General features: G+C 36.8%; 1 protein-coding gene across 1 annotated transcript in view; it reads left to right on the forward strand.

The window, feature by feature from the left end:
• Positions 1–8,903, forward strand: part of ALDH1A1 (aldehyde dehydrogenase 1 family member A1) — a 53,499-nt gene extending 44,596 nt beyond the window's left edge. Inside the window, exons 12-13 of the mRNA XM_046664526.1 lie at positions 2,989–3,063; positions 8,291–8,903. Coding sequence (XP_046520482.1) covers positions 2,989–3,063; positions 8,291–8,363 — 148 coding nt within the window. The 3' untranslated portion in view covers positions 8,364–8,903. The remainder of the gene's footprint in view (positions 1–2,988; positions 3,064–8,290) is intronic.
• The last annotated feature ends 3,259 nt before the right edge of the window (positions 8,904–12,162 follow it).

Raw genomic sequence — 12,162 nt, forward strand, 5'->3', positions numbered from 1 at the left:
TGCCCTTACGTATGCAAACATTTAATTCTTACATCAGCTTTTTACTCTGGGATTATTAGAGATGTCTGAAGGTCTTAATTCGGAAGAATGTATTGAGTTTGGAGGAGCATGTCCCTCTCATTTCTGACCTGGTTTATGCCTCTGATTTTTATACCTCTCAGGCTGTTGTAATTCTCTACCGAGCCCTCAGTCCCTGGACTGCTTTGTTGGTAATTTTTGGCCTGTGAAACCTCACTTTCTCCCCTCAGTCCTGACAATGGCCCAAGATTATTTTCCTTCTCAGTAATGTCACACCTACTCTGGTTAAAAATCCTCTAGACATTGAAAAGTATTTCTCCTTAAGAGTCAGCCAAGGGGCTGGCCCCATGATGGAGCAACGGTTAAGTTTGTGCACTCCACTTTGGTGGCCCATTGTTTACCAGTTTGGATCCCTACGCACCATTTATCAAGCCATGCTGTGGCAGGTGCCTCACATATAAAGTAGAGGAAGATGGCCATGGATGTTAGCTCAGGGCCAATCTTCCTCAGCAAAAAGAGGAGGATTGGCAGCAGATGTTAGCTCAGGGCTAATCTCCCTTAAAAAAAAAAAAAAAAAAAGAGTCCACCAAGCAATCCTTGCCCTTCTTGATAGCTCTAGAATCTTTTTTCCTAACCAAAGAGAGAGTCATCATTTAGTTACTATGTACTGTATGCTAGGCACTGCACTGCATTCTTTTTGTTATCTTATTTTAGTTTGCAACAACTGCTTAACTGTTATGTCAAATTTACTGATGAAAAAATGGAAGCTTAGCCAGATTAAATAATTTATCAAGGTCATACGATAACTGGCAGCTGAGATTCAGACCTATTTTCAGACTCTACAGCAGTGATTCTCAACACTAGCTGTACATCAGAGTCATCTGGGGAGCTTTAAAGGTGTATAAACTGGTTTGGGGTGGAGGAGGGAGTACATCAAACCCACCAAGTATACCAATCTCTGTGACTGAGTCAGGGCATAGGCCTTTTATTTAAAGAGTATTTTTCAAAGGTCCCACATGATTCTACTGTGCCACCAGGAATGAGGACCACTGCTCAAAAGCCTGATTCTTTCTATAATGGGGCGTCTTCTTTCAGAGACTCTTAAATAAAATAGAGTGAGTTCTTCTTAAATAATCAGTATGGTTAGTGATTACTGTAGAATTTTCCTGTGATAAAATTAATAAAATTCAGCATTGCTGTTGCATGTATGTATATTATCTCCATTTACTAAAGACTTATTAGCTACCAAGCACTATAAGAAGCACGTTCTATACATCATCTTACTGATGCCTTGAAACAACCGTATTAAATTTCATCGCTCCCATTGTACAGAGGAGGGAACCTACTTAGAGAGACTAGATAACCTTCCCAATATCACTCAGGTACAAAGGGGCAGAGCTAGGGTTTCTGAGCATAGCAACCTCCTTTCTTTACAACAAAAAAGGATCATGGAAGGAGAGTCAATTGACAAGGCTGATCATTTTGAACTTACAATTTTCTCTAAATGAATATTTCTCAGTTCTCTGTTTAGTTATCCTAAAATCATTTCATTTCCAGTGTACAGTCAAAACAGCAAACTCATTTTCTGCACTTTTTAACAAAGACAAGTTTCAGATTTTGACTTTGGAATAACAGAATGCTCTATTCCTGCTGGATTAAGAAAGTTGTTATGACATCATTCCACCCAGTAGTGTGGGAATCCTCAATCAGGAATTTCTATGCTATTAAAACAGAGGTGACCATATTCTTATTGCTATATGTTGTAGACCATAATAATGTTCTAGCATGGTCCCAGACATGGTAGGCACTTGATGTTTTCAGGATAACTTTTTAATTCCAGAGTTGTTGGGATTTTACCCATAATTTCAAAGTAGGGATCTGATTCTGTGGTTTAAAGAACAATTAAACAAAGCTGGGACAAGTTGTCTTTTAAAGGTGTAAAATTATTTAAGAAACTATCGTCATCAGAGAGAGACTAGGTAAGAACTCTGTGGTCCAATGAGAATATGGAACTCTGGGAACTGGAGCAGTAATTACTGTAACTGAGAAGACATCTGAATGCTATCTCAGGATCAAATTAGTAACCAAACTCTTCCAAGCATAATACAATTTATTTGTAAGTCATAATATTGTTTACCTATTATAATAGCATGAAGGGAGGGAAAAATATTTTAAAAGAACATTGTTTCTCCCTTAAATAGTGTTTTTCTCTCTTGTGTGTAATGAGAATCATGTAGGTAATTAGATTTTGCTTTCACTTTCGCCACCAGGAAATTTAAAGCTAGACAAATTGTTTGTGTCCTGCATAACTGCATTCTAATTTTTCTCCCTTGTCTTGATCTTTATCATCATTTTTTCTTTAACTCTAATTATTCATGTTTTTTAAATTGTATTTGTTCAGAAATATGGCAAGGAATAAACAAATTCGTCATGAAATCCAACTCTTCCCAAAGCCTCAGTTTAAGCAACATATTGAAAAATTAATGAAAAATAGTGAACTGAGTACTGTGACGCATATTCAAATTGCAAAAGAAAATGAATTCCAGCCTGTTAAGCACACAACTCTCATGAGAATTACAAAGCTTATTGAATATAGGCAGTAAGGAACACCCAGCCAAAAAACTCCAGTCTCTAGCAAACGGTATCCTTCCTCCGATGGCAACTGGCTATTCTATCTTTTACAATTCAAATTACAACTTCTAAGGGACATGATGTCCTTCCAAAATGGCTAGCCACACACAGAGTTGTACCATTCTATTTGTTTGTGGGTAGTATATATGCATATACTTACTTATGCTTCTGCAATCTAATTTACAGAGTTACTTTTTTATCGAAATGAGTATGTTATATTGAAATTAATGGAGTTCTTAAAGAGCTTTCTGAACTTGTAAAATCCAAAATTTAGGAATTGTTTCTAAATAACATACTAAATAATTAGCATGATCTCTAATGTACTTCTTTTCTTTTCAGGGTGAATTGCTACAGTGTGGTATCTCCCCAGTGCCCCTTTGGTGGATTCAAGATGTCTGGCAATGGACGAGAAATGTAAGAATCACTTTCTATTAGGATTAATGCTTATCTTGATAAAAATGGTTGTCACTCTCAAGGAATTGATTCATAGTCGCTACTTGAATTAAAACTTGCCTCTGTTCTTTTTTGGAGATTCATACTGCCAAATAGCTTTTTAAATGCTTGATTTATCCTATAGTGCAAAAAAGTTGATGGCAGAAGGGAAATATAACTTATTAAGTTCCTACTGTTCATAAGGGACCATGCTAAGCACCTTACATTGGTCATTGAAATATTGCTTACTTTTAGACTTGCTTGCTCTATGTGTGAATGTAAATTATTTGAGAAACATTTCTAGAAAGGAGATAGAAACTACAAATTGGTCATTGTGAGAGGTGTGCAAATATAAGAACACTCTAATTATTTGAATAGACCTCTTAAATAAGTAAATCAGGTACCTTTATCTCAAAAAATTTTTCAGTGTAAGAGGAATGATTCTCGTTTGTTGAAATAGTATTGATGTAGATTCTAAAATTTTAAACTACCTGAATGAGTTATTTTTTGTACTGAAATATAAACTTAAAAGGAAATTTGACTAAGGAAAACATATTTAATAGTCATGACTAAACTGAGAATATATATAAAAATGCATTTATGAGCCTTCAGTTGCTTTTGAAACCAGGGTTTATAGACTTTTTTTTTTTTTTTTTTGTGGTGAGGAAGATTCACCCTGAGCTAACATCTGTTGCCAATCTTCTTCTTTTTGCTTGAGGAAAATTTTCCCTAAGCTAATATCTGTGCCAATCCTCCTCCACTTTGTATGTGGGTTGCCGCCACAGCATGGTCACTGACAAGTGATGCACATCCACACCTGGGCACTGAATCCAGGCCTCAAAGCAGGAGCACCAAACTTAAACACTAGGCCACCGAGCTGGCCTCCAAATACAGACTTTTTAAAAATGTGCACATGTATTTGTACACACAGAAAGTAGTAGTAATGTGTTTGCTTAATTTTATTCAAGCAATTTAACCATTTTATTTCTTAAAATTTTCTTATGTTTATCAATGAGTTTTAAAAGTCACGAAGAAAAGACTCATCATATACAAATCTTATGGAGTCAAACATAGTAAAACTGCTCATTTTATAAATAGCAAGTAAAAATGAGACTTAGTTTCTAAAGGTCATGAATGCATTAAATAGACATGTACTTTATCATTTAAATAAATCAGCAAAATTGCAATGAAACAGCTATCTTGGGACAGCCAATGAAAAGGAGGAATGATTCACAGACATCCATTAAACACTTGCTATGTATATAAGGTCCTAGGAGCCCCAGAAACACAATGCCATGTCTCATCCTTCATATAATTGTGGTGGCAGGAGGAATATGTAAAAAGATATATAGTGCAAAATAAGCTACACATACTATGAAGTAAATAATAGTAGACTGGGAGTCCATACCTTATGGAGGTAGAGAATAGTTACAGTACAGAGCACAGTATTGGAGAACAGAAAATCTGGGCATCGCCAGAGTGTAACATTTATGGCATCTCTCTAACTCTCATCTGTCAGACAGGGTCAACAATTGTGGGTGGGGATAAGAGTGGAGAAGGAAGTAAAAGGTTTATGAGCTCCTTTCCAAGCTTTAGATTCTATGATTGTGACCCAGTGGGAATTCAGTGGATAGAAACTTACCGGCAGTCAAAAGAATATGAGAAGACCTCACGGAAAAGATAAAACTTGATCTAGGACATGAAAACAGTGTAGGATGTCAGTAAGTAGAGAAGAGGTCATTCTTGAACAGAAGGTTGCCTGTGGCACGTTGAGAGGCTAGTGAATTTGGTTGGCTGCTGGGGATTCATGGGGATGGGAAGTACGATTTCAGAATTAAATAGGGTACACATTAAGCAGTCTTGAATTCAAGAAAATTGGCTTACATTTTATTAGTGGAGCAGTGAAAAGCCATGGATATCTTTAGAATGTTGTTCAGGAGGTAGAGAGTGGCAAAACATCAACCCATAAAAAGTGTGTGGCCTAGTAGAGAAAACGTAATTGGAGACTAGCTGGTCTGCATTTGAATCCTGACTTCCCACTTGCTAGCTCACAGCCTGGTTCATGTTGTATAATTTCGAGCCTCTATTTCCTCCTATTTAAAATGAAGAGGTTATATTCCTCTTAAGATGGGTATGAGAGTGAAATGATGTACTGCATGTTCTTTCCCTAGCATCATAACTGTCACAAAGTGGGGAGTCAACAAATGATTTTTTCCTTCCCTAAGTTCCATTTCTTTATAATAGCCATTGCTGGAGAATCCCTTGGCAGAACTAATTACTTTGTACAAAAAGCTATAACAAAGGTTAGATTATTCTGAAGGACAGTTAGTTCATTCTGGCTAAGCTATCTAACACATTTCCCTAGGAATGTTGAAGATAATATAATCAAAAGGAATGAAATAACTAAAGTAGACCAAATATGTCAATTTCTTTGAATACAATTTGGTCAAACTTTAAGTTCAAGGTATAAGGAAATCAAATAAGAGAGGGATGGAAAACAGGAATCAACCATCAGTAATTTCCTAAAAATTTAGAATGTGGCTGTAGACAATTCCCTTCTTTAAAATACAAAGGAAAAAGTTATACTGTAATTTTTTACTTCAAAAATTCCAGCTGAGGATTCCATAGTTTTAATGCCTACCTGAAACCAAATTTGGCAAATTTAATAAACAAGTCATTTGCTGCAAGATGTTTAAAGAGAATTATTGAAGCGATAACCTCAAATGACACCCAAGAGTTTGATTACAGTTTATCCTCAAAGATGGAAAGTCAGACTTGATCAGTTGGGAACAGAGTACTCAAAGAGCCAAAAATAGTGGTATGTAGACCCCAGCATGGTGGTGATGCTGAATGCCCAGACCTGAACTTGCAGTTCAGATCATGATGCCGGCACTTTGATGAGTTACATGGCAGAAATTTCTCCCTTTATGTAATTGCACTGGTTTTTATGTAGGTTAACATAGGTCACCTGAGACTTTACTAGTGTGCCATTTGAAACTTAATTGGCCTCAGCACTTCACAAACTAATTCTTTCCTCCTATCCCTTTCAGAAAAAGGGAGAATTATGGGGCAGGCTCGGTGGTGCAGTGGTTAAGTTTGCATGTTCTGCTTCTCGGTAGCCCAGGGTTCCCAGGTTCGGATCCCGGGTGCGGACATGGCACCACTTGGCAAAAGCCATGCTGTGGTAGGCATCCCATGTATAGAGGAAGACGGGCAGGGATGTTAGCTCAGGGCCAGTCTTCCTCAGCAAAAAGAGGAGGATTGGCAGTAGTTAGCTCAGGGCTAACCTTCCTCAAAAAGAAAAAGGGAGAATTAAAGTGTTGTAAACTATTAGGCTTACACAGAGAGCTAACATGAATATTTCTTGCTTGATTTTATTTGCCAAGTCAGTTCAGCAAACATTCCTCTGTGCCTACCTAATTTGTGCCGGGCTCATTTCTAGATACAGAGTGAAAACAAATGTAACTTGATACTGGTACCTTATTACAACAGTGTGGACCCTGGATGAGAAACATGGGTATCGCTTGGAAGTTGTTGGAAATGCAGAGTCTCAAGCGTCTCCCCAGACCTACTGAAACAGAATAAGCATTTGAATCAGGTCCCAGATGATTGGTACATTGAAGATTTTAGAAGCACAGAACTAGTAACCCACAGACCAGTAAGATAAAGAGAAATGTAAACAGATGTTTTTGTCTTATATCAATCATAGACATGGGGATGTCTATGCATTGGAATACTGAGGAACAGGACTTATTTCAGCCTGAATATGACAATAATCACACTAAGTACTCTCCAGAGAGTTTCAAGTGTCCACGTAACTTCCATGTAACTCAAAATACAATGGAAATCCTACTGGCAAAAATCATGGGTTAATTTATCTAACTGTGTGAGATAAAATACTAAAATATTATCCTTTAATGGGTTTCAGACAACTGAGGCTAAACCCTTTAATTACTTTGAAGAACATGCTCATTGAAGCTTTTAGACGGTATTTTCAGAAGCTTAATGGCCCAAGAAAATAATCAGTCTAAGAGGATTAGGTTACCCAGGAGAATAAGATGTCTTCTACATACCTGTCTACATCACCAGAAGGGAGGGGTAGAGAAGGATCAAGATCTCCTTCCTCTGTAAGCCTACATGTGGTGATTGTGAGGATTGTAAGAGTACTCTTGTGTACACGAAATTTAATCCTCTCATCAAAACAATACAGAGGACAACTTAGCCTAATCTTTTTAGTTGTCTCTTCAACAAAGGGAAATCACAGTCAGTTTCCAAAACGGGTAGGAGGTCTTGATAAACCTAACAACAAGATACCAGGGTCCTCATAGATAGACTCAGGTTGATTCTTCATCATTTGGGTTGGATTTAAGAGTTATAGAAGCAAACAGCAGGGGTTGTCTGAATATGAAAACCCAACAACCACAAAAAGCCCAAAGGCCTGGATTTAGGCCAGTGAACGCTCTCCCTCTCTTAAAAACAAAACAAACAAATAAGAAGAGAAAGCCATTCTAACAAGAAGATCAGGTTTTGTTTAATTCATTTTTAGAGGTTTTTTTTTTTTTTTTTTTTTGCCAGGAATCAAGAATCGAAAGATATTGTTAAAAGTACAGCTGAAAAATATTTTGTTTCAAGCTAGATTAGGACATGTTAGAATGAAAATGGAAGCATAGTCATTCTTAGCTCCCTCATCATCTCGGGGCCAATCATACGTGGTAAATATGCTAAGCTAAACTATATTTGAATTTACAGTTTTTCTATACTACTCAAGTGATTGTATATTACTACTCCTTTTGTACTATGCCCGTCTTATTTATTTGAACTTAAACTAGAAATGATAAAAATCTTGTTGGGATGAATTGTTGTTTTTTGGTTTCTTGGGTTTTTTTGTTTTGTTTTGTTTTTGTGGTGAGCTCTTTTATAGTCAAGTAGAACAATGTCCGAAAGGAACAATTTCTGTGAAAATAAACTGAGTGTACACAGTCATTTAAAATACAAAAAAATTGTTTAAAAATTTTCCCCACAAGGGGATTTATGTAAGACCAGATATGTTATGGTTGGCTAGCTACTATTTGAAATGCTTCTGTACACAGAAAATATTTTCCATTGTGCCTAGCCAGACAAGCAAGAACAAGCTTGCACCAAAGCATGGACTATAGGACATTCGCACTGCTGTGCTAAATTCTTTCGGTTTTTCCCTCCCTTTCTCTAGGGGAGAATATGGTTTCCATGAATACACAGAGGTCAAGACGGTCACAGTGAAAATTTCTCAGAAGAACTCATAAAGAAACTACAAGAGTAGAGAGGAGAATTCTCATGGCTAAGCATCTCTTTCAGTAGCTAATACACTATCGTGAATTTTAAATACAAAATTGTTCTTTTCCTGATTTTTTTAAACATAAGCAGATCATATTAGCATTAATACTAGCATAGAAAACTTGACATCTAGCTTATTCTGAAAGAATCATTTACCTTCGGATATATGACTCCCAAGTCCTGTCTAATAAAATGAACAGATTTGGATGCAAGATGTCTCTAGTTCTGTAATAGTCATGTGCTTTTCTTTGTAGCTACTTGTCCAGGATGATTATTTTACAGAAGAGGATCAGTTGTCATTTAGCTTCTTTCTCTTAATGGCCCCTTCAAGTTCTTACCATATCTGTTAACTGCAGAGTAGATAAGCTCTGTTCCCAGTAGTTGTGAAGTCCTTGGAGTCTTTGGAAATGTTTCCTACAATGTCATGTCTGCTTGTCAAATGAAGTAATGCCTGAAATACTTAGCTGTAATCTAAACATAAATCTTAATAAAAACAACCTTGCATGATTCTTGTTAAGTGGATTTTTTCAGTAGAAGCTTTGGTTATGGTGACCTACTCTCCCTATCACTCAAGAACAGTGTTAAATCGAGCATAACGATGCATTGAAAAACAAAAGTCTAATCTGCTCATTCTCAAATGGGTAAAGAAATGTATTTTATTTTCTAGAGGAATCCTTGAAATCAAGAGCAAACATTTGAGATAGATGGCTTCAGTCTTTCAGCAAGCATTTATTGAGTTCCTGCAAAGTCCTGGGCACTATGTTAGGTGTTGTAGAAAACAGGGGGATAGTGGATGGTCCTTTATTTCAAGGCGCCTTAATTTAGTGGAGAGCAAAGACACCATTGAAAAAAACAGATGGGGCATACAACGGAAATGAAAATTCTAAGGACCGGAAGAGTGGAGTGAAGTGCCAAAGGGGTAGTGATGACCTGTAACTGAGGGAATGGGGAGTCGCCTCATGAAGGAAATTTGACTGGATATGAATCTTAATGATGAGCAGATTTGCAGTGAAAAGAAGTTCCACAACATAGTCTCTCAGGAAATGTTCAATTGAAAACAATTTTGAAAAAATTCTATATAATATTTTCCCCTCTTGGAGTTTCAAATTGCACATTGGCATATTCTAAATTCTGAGAAGTGCTACAACCTGCTTAGTTTTGTTTAATACAATTTTTTTTCTAAATTTATTTAACTGGAGACCTTGCCTTCCCTTCACCCTCAATTAATAGCAAATAACATTAAGAAACCCACATTGGAAGATGCTGTTCTATGCGACGAGGTAGCACTGAGGGTTCTGAGGAGAATCTGGGGACCAAAAGGAAGCAGTTGGGGAAATGTCCTCTGTGAAACTAACTAGACCTTACTTATATATATTTATGTCCTCATACAAAGACCTTCTGCTTGTCGTGCTCCCATGAGGGAAGTGATTAAGCTCAAGTAGAATAAGTGAATATTTTTGTGTGTATTACTGTACATATTCTAAAATATTCTTAGTTTAGCAACTAGTAATCTTTAAGATGACATTTTTTTCAGATTCAGATTTCATATAAATACGTTTATCATTTTACATTAACAGATTCCTCAGTGACGTATTGTTAGGACATCATAATAGCTGCCACAGAAGAGTGCAAAATTCTAGCTTCTTAACCTGAAATAATTTCAACTCCAATTGCAAGAGTTTCCCAAATTTGTATGGGCCTATATAAGATTTGCAGTCTGGACTATCTTATAAGATGTGGGACATAATTACCATTTTGAAAACTGGAAGAAGTGAAGTGTTGGAGAACTGAAAGATGTTTGGACATTGAGAAGGAAAAATATCCAAATACAGAGGAGGGTTGTGTTTTCCAAAAGCCAGACAGTGTCTACACTATAAAAAGATGTGTTTAAAACCATGAATAGATAAATTAATAGGTAGACAAGTTAATATTGTAATGGCATCCCACCAGAACACTTTTAAATGTAGAACAAAGAGGGATGAACACGGAACAAGACAAAAGCCAGAAGCAAGTTTAAATATTTGAAAATTAAATCTTCGTTGTATAAATAAGACATTACAGGATTAAACAGAAAATATCTGTTTAATATTGGCTTGTCCTGACTCTCTAGACATTATTTGCATTCCTTTCCCTCCTATTTGTGAAGCTATACTGGCAATAATTCTTAAAACCTTGAAAAGTTAAAGGGTATCTTATTAGTCCGTGTTCTACAGGAAATACAATAAGGAATTCTATCATGAAGAATTCAGTTCCGCAGTCATAAATATGATCTTATTGTCCTCCATATCCACATGGTATGAAGTGTTTTCATCTGCGGGAATACCAAACTAAGTCAGAGAAGCTGGAGGTAACTGTTGAGGCAGAGGGAATGTCAGGGGTCAGATATGGGTTCTCAAATGTCTAGCGTCCTTTCCTTTTCTTTCATTTTTCAGGATACACGCTTCTGGATGTATTTTGAAATAGCCAAGGACAAAAGGGGGAATTTTTCTTTTTTGTTAAATTCTTGTGGCCAACTGGAAATAGAAGTAACTCAAAAGTAGGGAATTTTAGCCATATCTTCACATAATTTGGGAGAGAGTGATGAACCCAAAAGACCCCCTTGCCTGGGCAATGCATGCTGTTTTTTGAGTGTGTAATCTCATTGGGACCTTCAGAAGTGCACATGTACCATCAACTAAACTCTTACCTTTTGGTAGCTTTTTCAGAGTGTATCAAATAACCAGGTTACATTTTCACATGAAGCACAAGTTTCCAATTAGAATTTCATTTGCTGGGGTCAACAAAAATCTCTGGGATACAAAAATTTAGTTAGGAAAGCTTTATCGCCTGTACAGTTTGCAAATGGGGGAGACGTAGCCTTTGGCAGCAAATTGAAAGCACGCTAGGAGGAAGGTAAAGGAGGCAAAGGTTTCTAAAGGTAAAAAGAGATAAATTACACGGGCTGTTTTGCAAAATTTGTGTTTGGTGCTGGCAACAACTCTTGCTTATTGGCTACATGTGATTGGTTACTAAGGCCAGCCCTAAGGCGAAAAGTTCTTTTCTACAGGAGTAAGCCTATTTCTTGAAAGAAGGTGAAGACGACAATGTGAAGTTTAAAAGTTACATTTCATCTGGGTAGAGATGTGGTGTGCGTGCATAAGCCCCATTTGCTTAATGGCCTCCCAGCTCCATTTTAGAAGCCTTGATATATATCATTCCATGTTTTCATTGCTGTCCGCACTGATTTATCTTGGGATTTTTTTTTATGTTCTCCTGGGATGTGTTTGAGCCTTCCCATTTTGATGGTGAAAGACTATATAGGAAGGAGAATTGGAGACGATGGCTGAATTCCTTGGATACCAAAATTCAGTGACTGCCGGGAGGGCCTGAAAGCTTACTCTCGTAATGTGCCGAGACTGTGATATTCTGGAAGAAATCATTCTGAGTCAAGACACAAACAAGGGAGAAATAGCTCAATTATTACTTTGACATTCTGTGGAAGAATAGAGATGGCCTCTCTCTCTCTCTCTGAAAGCAAGGCCACAAAATTCTTGGGAGGGGCTTGATGTTATTATGTCTCTAAACAGATCATTAGATTCTGGGAGGTGGTTTTATCCTAGAGAAAAATAGTCACATCCATAAACATTTAGGATAATTCCAAAATTCCTAGAAAGTCAACTTTATTGCCTAATGAAATACCTATGTCAAAGGTATAACAATGCTTTTCTCACATTTACTTTTTCGTCACGTGCTGACTAATTTCACAAGCATTCAGTTTAAAAAAAGAAA

This window comes from Equus quagga, chromosome 6 (genome assembly GCF_021613505.1).
Source record: "Equus quagga isolate Etosha38 chromosome 6, UCLA_HA_Equagga_1.0, whole genome shotgun sequence".
Classification (NCBI taxonomy): Eukaryota; Metazoa; Chordata; class Mammalia; order Perissodactyla; family Equidae; genus Equus; species Equus quagga.